This window comes from Stigmatopora nigra, chromosome 8, assembly GCF_051989575.1.
Source record: "Stigmatopora nigra isolate UIUO_SnigA chromosome 8, RoL_Snig_1.1, whole genome shotgun sequence".
Lineage (NCBI taxonomy): Eukaryota > Metazoa > Chordata > Actinopteri > Syngnathiformes > Syngnathidae > Stigmatopora > Stigmatopora nigra.
This window is the reverse complement of record NC_135515.1, coordinates 14,190,357-14,212,038: the sequence shown is the minus strand read 5'-3', so window position 1 is coordinate 14,212,038 and position 21,682 is coordinate 14,190,357. Positions and strand designations below refer to the sequence as shown.

Sequence of the window (21,682 nt, the reverse complement as noted above, 5' to 3'; positions counted from 1 at the left end):
TAACCAACAACTGGAGGCGGCTATCCGCTGCGCCACTCATGCCGATCCTACCACCTGGAGCGAACAGCTACCATGGATCGAGTATGCGCACAACTTCCACCCCAACGCTTCCTCTAACCTGTCTCCCTTCATGTGTTCACTAGGTTACCAACCCCCCTGTTTTCCTTCACTGGAGGCAGAGATTGCAGTTCCCTCCGTACAGGCACACATGACCAGATGTAGCCTTATATGGGAGAAGACCCGGGCTGCACTGCTGCGCTCCTCAAACCTTGCCCAGAAGCAGGCAAACCGCCGTCGTGCCCCAGCACCCACCTACGTTGTTGGCCAGAAGGTATGGTTATCCACCCGCGATCTTCCCATTAAGACAGAGTCCCGGAAGCTGTCTCCCCGCTTCGTGGGACCATATAAGATTGAGCGGATAATCAACCCTTGCGCGGTGCGTTTAAAGCTCCCACCATCCCTCCGTATCCACCCCACTTTCCACGTATCTCAGATTAAACCGGTAGCCTCGAGTTCCTTGAACCCACCCAATCCCCCTCCACCCCCTCCACTAATGGTCGATGGAGGCCCGGCATACTTGGTGGAGAGGCTGGTGGACGCTCGCCGCCGGGGCCGTGGCTTGCATTACCTCGTCGACTGGAAGGGCTACGGTCCCGAGGAGCGGAGCTGGGTCCCTGCCCGCCACATCCTATGCCAAGAACTGATTGAGGATTTCCACCGTGACCACCCGGGGGCCCCTTGTAGCGGGCCAAGTGGCCCGCGTAGAGGGGGAGGTAATGTCAGGCCTCAGACGTGACTGGTGGCGGGGTGTTCCAGTCCGACCAATCACTGGCCCAGCTCCAACGAGCGGAGTGGCGCCAGGTGGAGGCAATCAAGTTTCTGCCAGGATATAAGGCCACCGGAGACCCAACCAGCTGCCGGATCGTAATCCCAGCTCGCTCGCTGAAGCAACCCCTGGTACAGGCCATTGTTCTATGTTGATTCATTGCCCCTTTTTCGCCCAGGAACTACCAAGTGAAACCAAAGGATAATCGACCCGGATTGGAGGAGAACTACCCAGGACATCGACAGGATTGGACTTGAACTACGGCAAGAGACAGACTGGTAAAAGGAAGAAGGAACAGCCAGGAGTACCACCAGGATACGAACTGTATATAGTTGAATTGAGCACGTATCAATAAAGGTGAACGAAGAACTGGACTTCTATCTCGCCTGCTTTGGGGCCATTTACAAGATCATAACAGGTATGGTGCCTGGGTACGGTGCCATTACACAACTTATAGGGTTAAGTTGGTTGCAGAGCATGCTTAACCTGTGCTCGGCCTGTCAATGCACAATTTGAACCTCCAAATTTATAGTGATAATGGGACCCAAATTGTGTTAACAAAATAATTGGCTGGATAGACAGAAGGTTCCAAAATATGGAAATCCTATTTGGTAGACCCTACAAAACGCCATAATTTACTGCATGATTGGAACTGGAAGATAAGGCTAATCTGGCTGACTGCATAAAAAGGGAAATCTTTAAGAGAAAGAATTGAATTTGGATAGGCAGAAGGAGACTGTGCTTCTCAACAGGAAACGGACTGGACCAACGGTGGTGCTCAACCTCAAAGTAAAGAAGAAGAACTAGCACTATGTGGAGCTACTTTTTGCACTGTAAGAGGGTGGTCTCAGTTGAAACGTTGAGGAGACGGGTAAGATAAGATTTCTGACTTAATAAAATGCGGGAACCACTCCAATATTGAATGGAAAGATTATTGCTCAGCGAGCAATACCATAAACTATAGGGAACTCTTTTATATTGGTTTTGACGTCTCCATATGCGAAAGGTGAAAGCGTTTCATTTGAGACTAAACCATCTTACAAAGGGTTAAAACAAGATACCAGACAAGGGAAAATAAGATTGGTTATAACAACTCCCTCAATCACAATTTTGTTGGGAAAGTGGTTTTACAAAAGAAAAGGTGTCCTGTTTGTAAAGAAAAGCTGAACAATATTAGAATAATGTCTATCCTGTTATGAAAGCAGTAAAAGTCAAATTTTCCGCTGTTTAACTTTACCTGTTTGAAGCTTAGAGGGCATTGTCTGAATCTGGGTGTGGTAGATGAGACATGGTCTGACAACGGCCTCACTGATTCCATGTTTTGGCTTATGGTGGTGAAGTGGGGCAAATAAATTACATAACTCCTGTCAAAAGAAACAGGACTATGTGCTTTGGTTTCACTGTTTTTACCATTATCTGTTTTAGAGTGGAGATACAATTGGCGGCTTGGAATTTCGGTGCGGCGGCTGGACTCTCTCGACGACGTTGAGCCTCATCGAGGAATGGCAATCCGACTTATGGGTTGGTTTGCCAAATTGCAGCAGGAGTTTATTTTTCTTTGGGTTACGCCAAATAAAAATATGGATAGGGTGAATACCATCCATTACAATGTCCCGGAAAAGAAATTGGATTCGCAATGAAGGAACAGCTGGCAGCCACCTCATGACTTCCCAGGGCCGCAAAGCGGCTGGTATGCTTCTGACGGTTGATGTGCTCTTTATGCAGCAGGGGGTCAATTTTGCAGGATAATTTCCTGTGTGTGTGTGGGGTGGGGTGGGGGGGGGGGTTTATGATGTCTTACCTTCCTCTTTTTGAATGCTTGTCTGGCCAAATATCCCCTGCAGGCGGCCTGGAAAAGAGAGATGTTTCTTCTGGTCTGAACTACCCTCTGCTCTTCTAACCTCGACAAAGTTCCTGCTCTGAAGAAAACCTAAAGGTTCACAATCAGAAAAAAGCCACACTGTAATTAATCCAATAAAATAGTTCATTTAAATTGTTCCATTCATTTTCTGAACTGCTTTATCCTCACTAGGTTCACGGGGGGTGCTGGAGCCTATCCCAGCTGACTTCAGGCCAGAGGCGGGGGACAACAACCTGTATCGGTGGCCAGCTGATTGCAGGGCACAAGCAGACGGAAAACCATTCACACTCACACTCATACCTAGGGGCAATTTAGAGTTAGTTGATAGTAATTAGTTGAAACGCATTTTAAAAGCAGCACATAGTCATCTTGAGACCAACCACACGAAATTTCTCAGATGTATTCAGTTCTAAACCATATTTCCCACAATGAAAACAAGTAGTGTAACAAAACATAATTCAACTGACGTAACTTAAAACATTTTGGTGATGTGGCCATGGGGATATTCTCCAACAAAAAGTCACCTTCATCAAGTCTCACCAAGATTAAACTGAGCCCGGCCATTGTAGGACAGCAGAGCTTTAATTTGCCCCCACTTATAAAGAGCATTCATTCAACATTTTGTTAGGGAAAGGTGGCTGGACAACCAAACACTGAATTTGCATGCTTTCCAATTCACGCGTGTAGAGGAGAGCATGCCCAAGCTCTTTTTGATTGTCTCTGATACCTGTGTACAGTGGTGCATTGAGATACGAGCTTAATGCGTTCTGGGACTGAACTCGTAGATCAATTTACTTGTATTTCAAATCAACGTTTCCCATAGAAATGAACTAATTACAAATTAATTTGTTCCCACCCTTTGAAAAACCCACCAAAAAACAGGATATTACAATGGAAAAACATTTTTATTGGTTGTAATTCACCATCTACTAACAGAGTAACAAATACCTAGTGGTTATGATGTTTAATAATACGATGAGGCGTTATTCCATACAACAGGGTGTTGAAGGAGAGATGCGCTAGTAACGTAACATAAATTTAAAATTTAACTTAAATGTGTCTCGTTAAACATTTTAAGCCGGCCCGCCGAACTTGATAATATTTAATAAATTTACCTTGTTATTTTTCCCCTGCAATTCTAAATTTTTCCCCTAGATGGTACTGTAGATACATTGGCTTTGTTTGGGTGAAGTGTACCTTACCCTAAGAAACTTCAGGAAAGTGGAAATGGACAAATGTCGAGTGTTCAATGCGGAGTAGACTACAAAATAAGTTTTTAATCAACACCGATTGTCTGCAGTTTGCCTAATTCGCCAAAAAATGCATTTTTTAAAGAATATTATATTAGCCGGCATTTTGCCACAAAACATGCTAACTATGCTAGCAAGCTACCAACACTGTTCTGCCTAAGTTTATCCAGTGTGTGAAGTGTCACACCAGAGGAGATAAAACTCTAGGTCATGTTTATTCTAACATCAAACATGCTTATAGCGCCACACCCCTCCCTCAACTTGCTCAATCCGACCATCTCTGCCTGTCCCTCACCCCCTCTTAGACCCCACTCTGGAGGCTACAAGGCCACAAATAAAGATTGTTTTTGGCCACCATTTGGGAACTTTTTGAACACCACAACCTCCAGGACTACACGGACACTGTCACTGTTAATAAACTTATGCAGGTTTTTCCTAACCAAAAACCCTGGATGACTAGTGAGACACAGGCACTCATTAAATGCCGTAACATTGCCTATAGGTATGTTATGATCACACTGCGTCGTCGTTGCGCGATCGTGAATGGATTTGGACCCAGTCACGGGTAAGCAGGATGTGGAGAGGCAATTGGCTTCAAAGCAACATCTTTAATAACTCAGAAGAGATTTTACAAAACGAGGACTTGTGAAACGGAAGCGACACCAAACCGGAAACAGGAGAACAAGAGGTATCGAGAAGAAAGGTAGCGTGGTTGCATGGCTATTGAAACAACGCAGTGACATCCAAGAACATGCAGGAATTGTGCAGGAGCTTGCAGGGGTATACAGGAGACGATCCGACAATGATACTAAAACTAAGTGGTGTTTAAATATAAAGTCAGGAGGTAACCACAGATTGATTGCAGCTGCCCTGCCTCGACGCCAGGTCAGGAGGGACAAAACGGGGCGCTCCTGACCAAGTTACGGGACAATTTAAAATACAGCGCTGCCAGAGCAGACATGAAGAGAGGCATTAAAAATGCCAAAGCAGCATATGCAAGGAAAATTGAGGAGGACTTCACAGAAAATAACCCAAAAATGTGGCAGGGAATACAGTAATCCCTCGCTACTTCGCGCTTCAGCTATGGCGGACTCAGAGCTTCGCAGATTTTTTTCAGGGAAAAAAAAATTAAAGATATTAAATTAAAATTATAAATTACATCGTCTTACAAGGTGTGGAAACAAAATATTCAATTAGAATTAGTAATTTCATCATTTTATAAATTTTAAAACACAAAAAAAGCACGTATGTGCAAAGCATCATGGGGGATCACGGCCGCATCACGGCCGCATCACGGCCACATCACGGCCGCATCAGGGCCACATCACGGCCGCATCACGGCCACATCACGGCCGCATCACAGGCATAAGCGCGCAAGCTGATTGCTCACTGAATGTACTCGACTCCCCATTGGCCCATTCACCACGGAAGCCCAAGCTTCTCCCGATGCCCATTCTCAGTCCACGCTTATCTTGTGCTGTACAGTACGCTTCTCGCCAAGCGCAAACGTTTTGTGAAGCCCTTCGAGATGCCTCTTGGTGCTTCTAGTGAGCCGAAGAAAAAGCGAAAGACGTTGACCAATACCAAAAAAAGGAGTTTATTGGACAAGTTGAGAGCAGGAAGTAGCTACGCAAGCGTAGCTCGACATTGCGGCCTGAACGAATCCACGGTGCGGTACATAAAAAAGGAGGAGAAGAACATCCGCAAAACTGCTGCAACATCTTTCACGAAAGATGCCAAAAGGGTTGTGAATACCCAGAATAAATTCATGGTGCGAATGGAAAATGCACTGGTTATTTGGGCTGGCTTGAGAGGCTTAAGTGGCGAGTCGGACAAAGGAATGTGTCGCTGCATGGAGATGCAGCCTCAGCAGACGGATCAGCAGCAAGGCGCTATGTTGAGGATGTGTTTCTGGGAATGATAAAAGAAAATGGCTATGTCCCGGAGCAAGTTTTCAACATGGATCAAACTGGACAATACTGGAAGAGCATGCCATCCGAACCTTTATCTTCAAGGATGAACTCCAGAAGACAGGTTTCAAAGCCCACAAGAATCGAGTGACTCTGCTCTTGTGTGGCAATGCAGCAGGATTCATGCTGAGGCCCGGCCTGATCCACAGGTCACTGAATCCTTGCGCGTTGAAGAACAAGAACAGGGCCTTGCTGCCAGTCTACTGGATGTCCAACAAAAAAGCATGGATCACCAAGGCCCTCACACTTGCCTGGTTCTTTAACTCATTCGTTCCGCAGGTAAAACTTTACCTGTCCGAAAAGGGACTGCCCTTCAAAGTGGTTCTACTCATGGACTGTTTAGGAGGACATGCAGCTAATTTGCACCATGATGGGGTGCAGGTGGAGTTCCTTCCCCCCTACAACACTTCCCTCGTCCAGACCATGGATCAGGGGGTTATCAGGGCCTTCAAAGCCCTCTACACCAAGGCGACAATGGAGGGTCACATCTCCTCCATTGAAGAGCCCGACGAGACCTTCAGCGTGAAGTCCTACTGGAAGGACGACAACATAGCCACGTGTCTAACCAACATTCAGAATGCCCTAAAGGGCATGAAAGAACAGACACTCATCTCCAGCTGGAGGAAATTGTGGCCACAGAAAATCACTGAGGACTATGAGGGCTTCACTCCCAACAAAATTCAGCACTCAGCCGTTGATAATGCTGTCAGGCTGGCTCGGTTGGTGCAGACCGAAGGCTTCTCAGACATGACGGCTGATGAGATTACAAATCTCATCGACTGTCACTCAGACCCACTGACAGAGGAGGACCTACAGGAGATGACCAAGTCGACGAGTGAAGAGGAAGAGGAGCCTGCTGCCGACGACGAGGGTGACGAAGCTGACGAAGGTGGTCTTACTTTACATAATTTGCAGGACCTCTTTAATACTGCCAAAGACCTCCAAAGAAAGGCCAAAGAAATGGACGATAACATGGTGAGGGCAGTCGAGTTCAGCAATCGCATCGATGAGGTCATGGCTGTTTACAGGCGCATCCTCACCGAACAAAAAAAACAACGTTCCCAACTCCCCATAACAATGTTTCTTACGCGTCAAAGAACTGCAGGAGATCCATCCGGACTGCTATGATGTTTTTGAATTTCTGCTATGATGTTTTTGAATTTCTGAGTTTTCTGAATAAAAGTTTACATTTATTACATTTGCAGTGATTTTTTGTATGCACCAACATAACACCTGCATTCTAATGTGGAATAAAACACCTGAATGAACAGCATATTAGCCTGGCGGTGGTTTTGTGCACGTGTTATACGTTTCTATAAGCGTTTTTGATGACACCCGCCTACTTCGCGGAAATGCACTTATTGTGGGGGGTCCCGGTCCACATTAACCGCGATAAGCGAGGGATTACTGTACTACACATTACCAAATACAATGACAATAATGTGTCTGTTAACGCAGATGCCCCACTAGCAGAGGAACTGAACCGTTTCTTTGCCCGCTTTGAGACTGACAAATCAGATTCAATCTAAACACATCCACCACCCTGTAGCAGTACACTGAAGCTTCAGGAACATGAAGTGAGACAGGTACTGCGGACTGTGAACACCAGGAAGGCTGTTGGCCCTGAAGCAGTACCTGGGAAGGCGCTCAAAGCCTGTGCTGACAAGCTGACTGGGGTATTCACAAAGATTTTCAATTGTTCTGTGGATCATTCCATCATGCCATCCTGCCTGAAATCTGACACCCTTATCCCTGTCCCTAAAAAGCCAACCATTGACAGCCTGAATGATTGTAGGCCTGTTGTACTTACTCCTGTGATCATGAAGAGCTTTGAAAAGTTGGTCGCCTGCCACATCAGGAATAGAATCCCTCCCTCAGTTGACCCTCACCAGTTTGCTTATAGAGAAAACAGGTCCACTGATGACGCCATCGCCGTAGCTCTACACACAGCACTGAGCCACCTGGAGAACCATGGGAACTATGTTAGGATGCTTTTCATTGACTGTAGCTCAAGCTACAACACTATATGTAATACCAGACATTCTGGCTGGCAAACTCTCCCACCTTGGACTTTCTTCTTCCATTTGCTGCTGGATTAAAAAAAAAAATCAACCAACCGTCCACAAACTGTTAGACTCTCTTCCTCCATTACACTGTGCACTGGCTCCCCTCAAGGCTGCGTACTGAGTCCTCTTCTGAACTCTCTGTACACATACAGCTGTACACCAACCCACCAGACTAACTCCATCATCAAATTTGCTGATGACACCACTGTGGACGGACTCATCTCAGGGGGATGAGTTTGCCTACAGATATTTCCAGACTTTTCTCTCCCCAGCAACTTCATCCAGCTTTTCCGGATGGATCCCACGGCTTTCCTGGGTCAGCCGGCGCACATAGTCTTCCCTAGCAGGTCCTGGATCAGCCCGTGTCAAGGAGGCCTCTTAGAGGCGCAAGGGCCAACTCATCTAACTCCTCTCGATCGGGAGGAGCAGCGGCTCTAGTTCGATTCCCTCCTTGCTGACCAAGCTTTTCACCTTATCTTTTTAGAAGAGTTTGGACACTATAAGGAAGGAACAAATTTTAGCCATTTGTATCTGGGATCTTGTTCTTTTGGTCTTGGCCCATAGTGCGTGACCATAGATGTCGACCGACCAGTTCGCCTTTGTGCTCAGCTCCTCCTTCACTCCGACATACCGATGCACAGTCCACATCAATGAAGAAGCTGCACCGATCCGCCTGTCGATCTCTCATCCCATTCTTCCCTCACACGTGAACAGAACCCCAATATACTTAAAGTTCAGCACCTGGGGAAGGACTTCATCCCTCACCGGGAGACGGCTTGCCACCTTTTGTCGACTGAGAATTAGATTATGAAGCTAATTTGAGAAGCAAGACGAAGAAAACATGAGAGTAACGGATTGAACTTGTCATGATTTAGCTTTCTACCCCACAACCCTGACTTTTGCTGTTCATTTGTCTCCTTTGACTAATCTTCATTTTGGAGGAATCCTGCTCAACCAAATCTGCTCTTCTGATGACTCGCCTGCTTAAGAACTCTGTTCCTTTCCCAGTACCTGCTACTGGCCCAGTGCTCAGGTAACTATCGGTGGTCGCATTTCGTTCCCCTGTTCCATGCCTGATAGAACTTTAGCTATTGGAGGGAGACTGTGCTCATCAACAGGAACCAATGACCGGGCACTCATCAGCATCATAAAGATGAAGCACTGGCTCGATCCAGAGTGGGAAGATTCCTAATTAGTACGGCTAACTACACCGATAACCTTGAAAATAGGGAAAAAGAAACTAACTGATATTTTCTACTGTCGTTTTCTCGTTATATTGTGTTTGTTTAAACAATACAGGCGCAGGACTGAAATTCTGATTTGTAACATGGTGGGCCACCATCATCAAACTCACTGCTCCACAAGGACAACAAAGGAGAAAATCGTGTGATTCATGCAAAATTCAACAAGGCTGTGTATTAGTATCATTGCTCTTGCCAGTATCATTTTTTTCTGCGGCAACTGAGGAAAAATAATTGTGAACTAAGAATCTTGGATATACAGTGTTCCCTCGTGTTGGGTTTATTCTGTATTACTATTATACATATATTTGTAGCAATTCATTTCTTTGTTAAATCATTAAATCAGTCTTTCTATTGTTCGGCTCGAGGTCATAAAAAGCCACCTGGTCCACTCTCCCGTGGACTTCTTATCCAAGAATTGTTTATGTTACATCTCACCCAGTATCGGGAGGCAAGGACTTGGGATATCTGCCACTTCCATAACACTCGTGAAACACTTCAGGCTTCTTTATGTAATTGTTATATGATTGATAGGTCAAATGAAGGCGTGATTGTTTTTTTTCCAAATGACTTAAAGCTGTACGCAAAATACTGTTCGAGAGGATACTTTTGAAGATCTCCTCCCTTAAGGTTCTTATCTGCGATCCAATCTATTTAATTAAATGTCAATAATTTAATAATATGTCTGCCTGCAGTTATTGATAATTACAAAGAAGGGTAATTATTAATGAACCTATCACCTCGCTACTTCCCGGTTCAGCTACCGCGGACTGAGAGCTTCGCGGATTTTTTTGGGAAAAAAATAATACAAATATTACATTGAAACAACATATTTATACAGTTGTTTTGTTATAACATGAATTTCACTCTCTCTACCCGTATTCTATATGGTGTACTGTATACAGGGGGGTAAAAAATTGAAAAATAAATAAAGAAATGAAAATTAAAAAAGATAAAAATTTAATTAAATTCAAATTAAGCATTTTTGAAGGGGAATCCCTACTTCGCGGAAATTCACTTATTGCGGGTGGTCCCGGTCCCCATTAACCACGATAACCGAGGGAACACTGTACATCGGGTAGTATAAGTCGGGTAATCATGTCAGAGCTGGTTGTAACACATTTATCTTTGAATAATGCCAAATAAAGATATTAACCAAATAAACTAAATTCATTACAATGTCCAAGACAGAGTTGCCATCATTTAGTTTCTTGCCACCAATGAAGGACGTTTAGTAAACCCTTATTCAAAGTACTTGTGCCTCCTGTTTTAACTATCGTGAAGATTGTGAATGTGTTTTGAAAACTCTGATGCCCCAATTGTGTAAGTGTTGGGGCATCCATGTAATCATTGCCTCCAAATGTAATAAAAATGGACAGAAGAAAAGCAACTTAAAATTCAAAAGGATATATTTCCTCTTTTTCAACCATTGCTTTTTTTTTGACAAAAGGGGCAGCTCAAATGAATTTGTTGGGAAGAGATTTACTCATCAAATTGGGAGCGACCATCCTTTGCTGTTTAGATGGACAGACGACTGTCATTCTTGACCACTTCACAGCTTCGACATTTACAGCTATCGGTACACTATATGAAGCAACCTAATAAACCATGTCCATAAAAATGTCAAAATTGCCGCTGAAACTTGCAAGCAGAAGACGGGAGATGAAAAATTGCACTGCTTCTTTTTTGGTGCTGAGTTGGGTGGCACTTAGTGCTGAAGAAAAAACGAAATTTCACCGCAGAGGAAGAATGATGTGCCGGATAATTTAGAAGGCCAAAAAGACAATGTCTTGCCGTTCCTGGTTTGTTTCGAATGAATTTTGCATCGTGCACATAATCTCGTGTAAGTAAACTGCACCGTCCCTATTCAAGCTTTGTTTGGATTTAAGGGTCCTGGCCAATCTAACGTTGAGATTTTTGGATTGAGGGCAAAAATAAAGAATGTTGTTGACAACCCTGACATATTTGAATATATTTTAAAAATATATGAAATAAGGGTTTAAACCAGGGGTGGGCAAACTTTTTGGCCCGGGGGCAACATTGATTTTAAAAATTTGACAGATGAGCCGGGTTAGCACAAGATACGATACATATAAAAAAAAACTGAATCCGTTACCAGTACATGAAACAAACAGAAAAAAAAGAACTCAAGTATTAACATACTCATCACTCATCATTCAAGTAAAAAGTATAAAGTACAAAGTAAAGTAAAAAAGAATCTATTCAGAAATATTAAAATGTAACTTAAAAAAAGATAGAAGGGCTGTAAAACACGAAAAACAAATAAGAGTCGACAGAGCTACTGCCACTGGCTTCCACGTGGCGGCGCCACCTTGAAATTTTTTTTTATTTGGACAACATCGGCGGCCCGGATTAAAAAGCCTAGTGGGCCGTATGTAGCCCACGGGCCATAGTTTCCCCGTGTCTGGTTTAAACACAACTTGTCGTGTGAGTGGTAGGATTCTGTATGTGTGTTTCTGGCATTTGTCAATCACATTCCCATTGTTTGCTAGTGTTGATGCTGGTGAATTTAGCCAATTTCCTCTGTCAACAAAATGCAGTAATACCTTGAATTTTGCGGATAGCGTCGACCGGACATGGCCGCGATAATCGAAAAACCGCGAAGTAGGAACATCCCTATAATTACTCCCATACTATGTTTTTGCGCCTCTACAAAAATACAAGTACACCATTATCAAATAGTGTATTTATTAAATGTTACTTTTATAGGCATGTGAAGATTATTTATATCAAAATATAATCTATATATGAGTAAAGGTAACTACATTAAGTTCTTTACTCACAGTGAAAATAGTTCCTCTCTGCTTAATTTCAATGTTACGGCTGGCAGCCTGGACACACACTATGTAGAAGGTGTGTGCTTTCTTTTCTTTACAGGTATCTGCAGCTGTGGCTCCATCCCTGTGACAGAGCCCTGCCCAGGCCAACACAGCTGTGTCTAATTCCCCAATCATCCCTCCTTTAATCAAGATTCACTTCCTGGCCTTATTTAAACCCTTTTCAGTTGTCAGTTCGCCCTTGCCCTTGATGCCTTGATGCCTTGCTGAGTTGCAGGCTTGTGAGTACGTTACTCCCTGTTATATTTTGTAGGTGTTGTTAATGATTTTGGGTTGCATAGGGGGACTTGAGATAAGTTTAGACACCCCGGGGGATACATATAGTTTGTGCATTTAGACACAGTTATTCCCCTGTCTAGATTTTATTACTGTTGGGTTTATTCTGTATTACTTTTATAATAGTCGTATTAATTCATTTCTTTGTTAAATCATTCTCTTTATATTCTCTGTATTAATTCCTTTCTTTGTTTAAATCATTCTCTTTCTATTTTCAAAATGTTGCGAGGTCACGAGTATTGCCAAGTCATCTTTAACCTGGACGGCCTGTTCCAGGATGGTTATACAAACAATCCACCCAATCTGGGTCCTTGAGATTTGGTGGGCCCTTGGTGACGAGGCCAGGGCTATTCGGCCAATAACAAGAATGTTGTTATCGTTATGAAACCATACACTTCAGGTTTTTCTGTATGTAATCATTATATGATTATGATTATATTATATGATTCTTAGGCCAAGGAAGTTGTATAATTACTCTAATCTAAATGTTGTTAAGTCTAGTCTCCTGTTTTTGTTATTGGGAAAATACTTTGATTGTTATTGTAGTCCCAGATGTTGTTTTTACTCATACGTGATGGAATGATCAACAACTCTGTAAATTGTTTTGATTCGTGGCAATAAGAAGCGTACGAAAACGTCTATTCGAGGAGACGTTTGGAAGTTGTAAGGTGACACTTGCTGTAACGCTCCCCTCCGGAGGCTTTTATCTGTTGTATCCATTTCTATTTAATTAAATGTCAATAATTGAATAAGATGTCTTCCTGCAGTTATTGATAATTACGGACGAAGGTAATTATTAATGAACCTAACATTTTGGTCCTTCTGAGCCATGGAGGTCAATATACCGGAGCGAGAACCCAGGCGCTGCTGTTCGACATCTGGTAAGTGACCGTGCGCACGGCGTCTTCAAAACCCTTGGTGGGCCGGAGTTTTCGACGGGGGCGCCTGGATTCTCGGCGGTTGAAGACTTTTCCTGCTGGAGGGAGACATCTGATGGATCTCGGGTAAGTCCACATTAATGTCTGCATGTTGTGACGGTGTTTCCAAATGCGTTAAAGGGACATTGTATGTGAGGTCCATTGTGGGCTGGTTTCGCGTCCTGGGTGACGGCGACAAAACCCTGTGTTTATACTAGTCAATGGCAGGTACGGTGGGGCACTTTGCTGGAAAGTGTCCTGTGTCTCAGGGGTAGGCACGAATGTATTGTACTGGAGGTACAATGTTGGGGCTGGAAAGTGTCCTGTGTCTCAGGGGTAGGCACGAATGTATTGTACTGGAGGTACAATGGTGGGGCTGGGAAGTGTCCTGTGTCTAAAGGGTAGGCACGAATATGTTGTAAATGTTGTATGGTGTTTGTGTGGTTTCTGCAGTAAAATTAAGATAAGCCTAGGAAATACAGTCGAAGGAGTGATAATAATAAAAATAGATATAATAAAGTTAACTGTGTGAGGCACACGAACTCACTACAAAAAAGTAAAATATGGGAAACACGTGTTGTAAGGCGGGTTTGGATGACGATCCAAAAAATACGTCTAACTTGTAAGGATTGGAAAAAATTGGTAAGACAAAGCGCTTTAAAAATATTACACAGCTATATTTATGGATAAATAAATATGGGTTTGCTGGCCAGCTTAAAATGCATAAAATGGAGGATAATATATGCACTAATGCATAGAGGTAATATACATATATAAATAATATGTGAGTGGATAAAAGTGTGACAGCTTGTTCCAGACACTAATGGAGGTAATATACATATATAAATAATATGTGAGTGGATAAAAGTGTAACAGCTTGTTCCACAGACACTAATGGCGAAATAAGGCCGGGGAGAAGTTAAAAATACTATTTTGGGAAAATAGTGGGGGCTCCCTCGGATAACAGGGATATATTTAAGACCGTGGCGGCGGGAAAGTACTGTTTGGTAAGGAAAAATAGCGGGGCCTCCTCGGCTGACGGGGAAAATATTTACCGAGATAGGTGACGGGCGCGGAGGAAGTTTAACAAAAATAAAGGGAGCTAGAAAATTAATGGGGACACTGGTATTTGATTTGGTTAATCCGGGTATGACGTTTTGTGATTACAATAAATTGGGTTTTTTTGTAATGCTTGGGCTTGTATAACAACAATTAGAATGGTTATTTCCAAGTGCTGGTGGTGCTTTGTTAATATAACCTATATGTACTGTCAATTTACAGCAATGTGATGGCTTATTGCAGCTTGGTTTTTGATCCCGTCCGCTAACGGGAAGATGGTGTTTAAAAAGACAAAAGAATATATACAAAATGATCATTTAAATGTTTAGCAGGGAATGTCACCTGTGTTTTTATTATGCTCTAGACTTGCCAAAAAATGTGTCGACTGCGGGGGAAGCGTTTCTGGTGCAGCGGCTGCTGATTAGATGGGAGTGAAACATGTGGGCCGCGGGGCAGACGATTTAACTGTGTTGGGCTTTCGGGAGCGTTCGGACCGTGTAAACGACTAAAATTTTGTGATCCCTTCCGTGAAGACATTATAATAATAATAATTGGCCTTGGGGGTGCTGAAGCAAACTTGAGGGCAGAAAATGGGTTTTTGCCATATTGTTGTGCTTGCAGCATACATGTTCTGGATATATGGGGTCTTGGAAAAATATTGTGATGTAGTTGAATATCGGAAGAGGGGTTAATTTGACGTTTTAATGGTTGTCTTCTCTAAACAGCGTTGTATTTGGGCACAGGGGAAAAGCTGGTTTGTAAACATAAGATAAGAATGCTGTTTTCGCAGCAAGAGTGGAGGTCATAGTTAACGGCTAATTGCGTTTTCTGTTTGGACTTTTCAGAATAAGAACAATACATGGGCTGCAAGAAATGCAAGGTTATGCGAATGCTTTCGCATTGATATTTTGGGTTTTAAAATGAAATGTATTAAGAGGATAGAAAATCTGTTCAGTAAAAGGTTGATTTGGTAAAAAGCTTTGGATTTGGGAAATAGACCAAAATAGTCATTTTTGAGCAATTGTGGATTTCAAAGGGCTCTTAGTTAAAGGAAACTAGCTTTTGGAGGATAAAATAATATTAATACTATTTCAGAATATTTTGATTGTTCAAAATACTTTAATCCAGGAGGTTGGCTGGTTAAAAAAAAAAAAAAAAGGCCAGGATGAAAAAATTTACAATATTATGGTATATTGGTGACAATAAGGTTTTTAAAACATTAAAGTTTGTAATTAGGAGTTGCCTAACAAAAGGTTGATTTCTCTAATTTAATTGTTGTAGATTTTTGTTTTGGTAACAGGCTATGGGAAATGACTCTTGTCTTAAGTAAACATCATATGAGGTGATTTACAAAGTATAGTAGGTATTGAATTATTTGGCTGTTAACGACATCAGATGGGAAATTTACAATGCAATAGTGGCATGATAAAATTCATGGCATTCATCCAAATAATTAGGTGAATTGTAAATAAAATAATTGGTTTAGGATGAGCATATTTTCCCTAAGAATGGAGTAACATGGAATGTTTTTCAAAGTGCACTTGAAAGAACATTGTCTGTTGTCCTGGCGGGAGGAAATATGCTTTGTCACAGGTCATATTGATGACTTTAAGGATATTACGGATTGGATAAGCATTGGTCAATTGATACAACCAAATAACGTTGCTTTTACGGCTTTAAGGGCATGCAAATTGGTGAGAACTTTAGCAACGATGGGGTTAATACGCCTGAATGTTACAGTGATAACGAGTGGCAATAACAAGCTTAGATAAGGGAGGGAAAGGAGAAATTCTCCAAATTCCAGAATCTGGCTTAGAAACAGGTTATGTTAGTCGTTTTGGGTTTTTGACAGGATCTGGTGGTACATGAATTCTGGGAAATTTTGGGAAATTGGGGACCCCATATCTAAAACAAATTTGAGACAAATGTGTAAATAGGCTCTATTTGGCGCTGGATGCACGAATTCTAGTGGGGCCTTTCATGTTTTGAAACAAGTGACGCTTTAGGTAGATGGGTTGTCTATGAACAAAATGGGATGGGCGAAATTCGCTTACAAATTCGGCGTGTTATCTTGGTTCATAGAAGTTGGAGTCAAGGCGACGTAATAAAGGCCATAGGCGTCATGTTGTATAAATTAGGCGTGGATGAATTTGTTTTACAAATGGGGGAGATTATTTTATCACCTGGGGGAAAAAAAAAGTGGAAACAAAATTGGATGGCCGCATTAAAAGGTGATTGGCATGCTATTAAAGGGAATTGGGATTTTCCAAAAACCTGATAGGGGGCCTTTAGGTCATGGCGGCTGTGAAAATAAAAACCTTAGATGTGAAACTATTGCCACCTCAATTCGATGAACAAACAACTAAACTGATAGCATTAAGAAGGATATAACTTTGTGTGAAACTTGAAAGTAATTTTTTTTTACAAACGGTTAAAATGCTAGAGTGGGGGTGTGTATATTAAAGGATCTACTAATGAATGCGGGGTGGATCCAGACCTTCCGGAATGTGGGGTATTCATGGCGTCCTCGAGAATTTGTGGATTTTCTCCGGGTACTCCAGTTTACTCCCACAAAATGAAATTATGGATGCTAGACTGGATGAACACACTAAATTCTTCTTTTTATGAGTGTGAGCGTGAATGATAGTTTGTCTTTTTGTGTTTTTTGATTGGCAGACCACCGAGACATAATCTATCAATAAAAGATCAATAAAGAAAATAATTTGGGCTTGAGTCAAGGGAAGACCTATGTCTCGACAAGGGAGAGGTGGCCTTGCTACAACGTCACTACAAGGCTTATGGTTTAAATCAATATGCATACCCACATATCCATTTCAAAAATACATATAGATTTTATTTTATTTTTATTAGATCATATGGATATCATTCCACGATATGGAATTCCAGAAACTATTTATAGTGATAATGGCTCCCATTTTGTTAATATAATAGTTGTCTACCATCCACAATTGGCGGACCTTATATGAAGTCCTGTTTGGTAGACCTTACAAATTGTTATTATTCACTACACAATGACAATTGGATGATGAGGCAAATCTATCAGAGAAAAAAAACACACACACCAAATTTAGACTATCAGAGGGAGATTTTGCTTCTCAACAGGAAACGGACGAAGTGACGGTGATTCTTGAAGACTGGATGCTGATACGCAGCATAAAAGAAGAATCATCGGAGCTACGCAAAGTGGGAGGGTCCTTGTTACTGAAAGGGGACACGGATGCACCTTTCCCACAGTAAGAAGGCTGTCTAAATTGAAACGTTTCAAGAAGGAAAAATGCCTAAACAAAGACAAAAAGTCATGTTGGAAACAATTATTGCTTTTGGGGCAATGAGATTAATGATGATTGTGATTCTATTCCTTTCCACAGTAGGGTTGTTTTCTCCAGTTGGAGAAAAAGGCGGAGGCGTTTCAATTGAGGATACACCTTCTTACGGGAGGGTAAACCGAGAAACATACACATTTACATTTAATTAACATTACCTACTAAATCAAATTTCCACATTGAAAATATATATATATTTGGACTCGGCGACGTCCCGGTTGCCGTACAAGGTGTCAATCTATGGTGGGAAATATGTGTGGTACATTAACAGCAAAAAATTGAAGATTGGGAAAAGCCTTGTTGCAGAAATTGGTCAAGATTGGAAAGCTTGGACTGACATATTAACCTGTGAAATTTATTTCTGAAACAGGGATTTCCCAAACGGGGGATAATTGGGCGCTGTTAATGGAGTGTAAAGAAGGCAAGCACTATGTGGAGCTACTTTGGTAAAAGGGTGGTCTCAATTGAAACATTGAGGGGACGGGTAAGATAAACTTTCTGACTTAATAAAATACGGGAAACACCAATATTAATTGAAAAGATTATTGCTCAGCAAGCAATACCATAAAACTATAGGGAACTCTTTTATATTGGGTTTGACGTCTCCATATGGTTTCAATTGAGACTAAACCATCTTACAAAGGATTAGGATAACCTACCAGACAAGGGAAAATACGATGGGATCTAACAACTCCCTCAATCGCCATTCTTTTGGGGAAAAGTGTTTTTACAAATGAAAAAACGTGTCCTACTTGGCAAGAAAAAAATATTGAAACAGTGTTTATCCTGTTACGCAGTAAATAGGAAGTCAATTTTTCCACTGTTTAATCATTTTACCTGCTTAAACCTTACAGGGCATGGTCTGAAGCTGGGGGCGATAAATGAGACGTGGTGTACCGGCGTTCTAAAACAAACTACACCCCTGATACCACGTTCTGGCCTATGGTGGCGGGGTGGTAGATAAATTATTCGACTCCTGCCGAAACGCGGCAGGACTAGGTACTTTGGTCTCACTGCTCTTACCGGTGTCTGTTTTTCCATCCACAGTGGAGGAGATACAATTAGCGGCTCAGAATTCGGAGGTGAAGGGTCGACCCTCCCGACATCGTCGAGAGGCATGGAGGGAAGGAGATCCAACATACATTGATGCGATTGGCATCCCCTGGGGCGTACCAGATGAGTATAAGCTGGCTAATCAGATCGCAGCAGGTTGGGAGTCTATCTTCCTTCTAATCACCCCAAACAAAAATGTGGATAGAATAAATTACTTACATTACAATGTCCAAAACTTGGAAATTATACTGAACAGGGATTTGTGGCCATGAAGGAACAACTGGCAGCTACCAGTCTGATGGCGTTCCAGGATCGCATAGCGGTGGATATGATCCTTGAAACAGGGGGCGTGTGTGCAATGTTTGTAAAACAATGTTGCACCTCCATACCGAACAACACGTCACCCAGTGGATCTCTCACCAGGGCCATTACTGGCCTGCAAACACTGAACCGCAATATGCAAGAGCACTCTGGAGTAGATATGTCCGCATTGTCAGATTGGTGGGATAAGACCTTTGGAAAATCTAGAGATTTGGCTACATCCTTCGTGGTGACTATAGGCACAATTACCGCTATCCTAACATTGTGTGGGTGATGTAGTATCTCCTGTTTGTGCTCCTTGCTAAGCCGACTTATAACTACTGCAATTGCCCCTACAAATTCTAAAGTACATGAGTTGTATCTTATGGGACGGTTTGGGGAAAGCAGTGAGGTCCAGGAGTACGGTAAATCCGAGGACCAATTGGACGAATATAATTATGTTCTTTCTCTTTCAGACCAGCCATGGGAGTAAGGAGTAGGCGGGAAAAATCACAGTCACCCGACATTACCATTTAGTGATTACTAAGAAATGACTAATAACATACATATTATAAAAACGGGGGAATGTTGGGTTTATTCTGTATTACTTTTATAATAGTCGTATTAATTCATTTCTTTGTTAAATCATTCTCTTTATATTCTCTGTATTAATTCCTTTCTTTGTTTAAATCATTCTCTTTCTATTTTCAAAATGTTGCGAGGTCACGAGTATTGCCAAGTCATCTGGACGGCCTGTTCCAGGATGGTTATACAAACAATCCACCCAATCTGGGTCCTTGAGATTTGGTGGGCCCTTGGTGACGAGGCCAGGGCTATTCGGCCAATAACAAGAATGTTGTTATCGTTATGAAACCATACACTTCAGGTTTTTCTGTATGTAATCATTATATGATTATGATTATATTATATGATTCTTAGGCCAAGGAAGTTGTATAATTACTCTAATCTAAATGTTGTTAAGTCTAGTCTCCTGTTTTTGTTATTGGTAAAATACTTTGATTGTTATTGTAGTCCCAGATGTTGTTTTTACTCATACGTGATGGAATGATCAACAACTCTGTAAATTGTTTTGATTCGTGGCAATAAGAAGCGTACGAAAACGTCTATTCGAGGAGACGTTCGGAAGTTGTAAGGTGACACTTGCTGTAACGCTCCCCTCCGGAGGCTTTTATCTGTTGTATCCATTTCTATTTAATTAAATGTCAATAATTGAATAAGATGTCTTCCTGCAGTTATTGATAATTACGGACGAAGGTAATTATTAATGAACCTAACAATTACATCAGTTTGACAGTGGCACCCTTCGGTCTTATTTCCTGTATTTTGTGGGGGTTCATTTGGACACCTGTCTAGGAGGGGGTTTTACCGTGTTTATTTGAGGGTGCCACTTTAATATATCGTGCTTCCCCTATGTTATCCCGTAGTCTGTTTTATTGACTTTATTGTAAATAAACATAACTGGAGGCTACTTGCAGTGTTTGTTCGAACTCATCTTTGACCGAACCTGTCTGCTGTGATAGTTGCGACTCCATGGTATATGGGGGGAGTCGTAACATTAAATTTTTAAAAAGCAAGTTATTCGAGAGGCATTGGACCATTGATTGAGGTGTCGCAAGGGAGCTTTTTAGGAGGAGCTGTTGCGAGAGGTTTTCGGCGCACGAGGAAGATGTTGAACGGGGAGTTGTGACTACTGTTTCTTTTTTGGTACACTGTCAAGGCGATTTCCACATTTGATGGCTATGACCATGTTTTCAACAATCTCTGGCACACATATTTGCAAACTGTGAGCCATATTGAAAGATTCCTACCAATTTCTCAAAGTATTAAGACCATGTTCTTCATCTTTTTGCCTTCATTGTCTTGGGGTAGATTAAACATCTATTTTGTTCCTCCGTGCCGTTCAGCAGTGTTACCTGCCCAGAGAGCTCTATTTTCGGATAATACCGATGTCATCCATTTTTTGCATTTTAAAACATTTCTCAGCTATTCCGCCATCAGTTCTGCTACCCCTCCTGACCATCCAGTTTGCTGAGCAAGCTCTATTTTTGATTAAGGGTGATGGCATTCGCCATAACGTCGCCCGGGGCTGGCATTTCTGAAAAAAAATTCAACCTCACCACGGCTCCTGGCTGTCCAGTCTGCTCAGAAAGCTCTATGTCCAGATAGATGAAAAAAAGGATGAATTCTTATTGTTTCTGTGTCTGCAGCAGAACGGTACAGTATGGTATCCTTTTGAAATTATCAAAGCGCATTATTATGTACAGATTTCACATTGCCAATTATAAATTATGAATTTCTATCTTTATCTAAATATATAAAACCGTGAATTAAATCGACACCACTTCACAATGGATCAATGCTGTATCACACAAATTGCTAAAAAAAAAAAAATCCTACATTGCGATTTCTGGAATTTTCTTTTCAGATTATGTCTCTCACAGTGCACGTGGTCCTACAATAAAAAAATAAGATCCCCCTCTACATTATTTCTAAGAGGCGGAATTTGCTAAATAGCAGGGTGGTCAAACACTTATAGAACTCACTGTATATTTCGTTAGATGCCACTCAAAACTCCACCCCTTTGGAAAATGTGTTTGCATTTGTTATTCAAATATTTGCATATGTATTTCATGCAAAACT

General features: G+C 42.0%; 1 protein-coding gene across 3 annotated transcripts in view; it reads right to left on the bottom strand.

Annotated features, from left to right (window-relative positions):
• Positions 1-21,682, bottom strand: part of myo18ab (myosin XVIIIA b) — a 154,347-nt gene that overhangs the window by 63,564 nt on the left and 69,101 nt on the right. For all 3 annotated transcript variants that reach the window (XM_077722067.1, XM_077722068.1, XM_077722070.1), the window contains one exon: positions 2,628-2,756. In XM_077722067.1, coding sequence (XP_077578193.1) covers positions 2,628-2,756 — 129 coding nt within the window. The remainder of the gene's footprint in view (positions 1-2,627; positions 2,757-21,682) is intronic.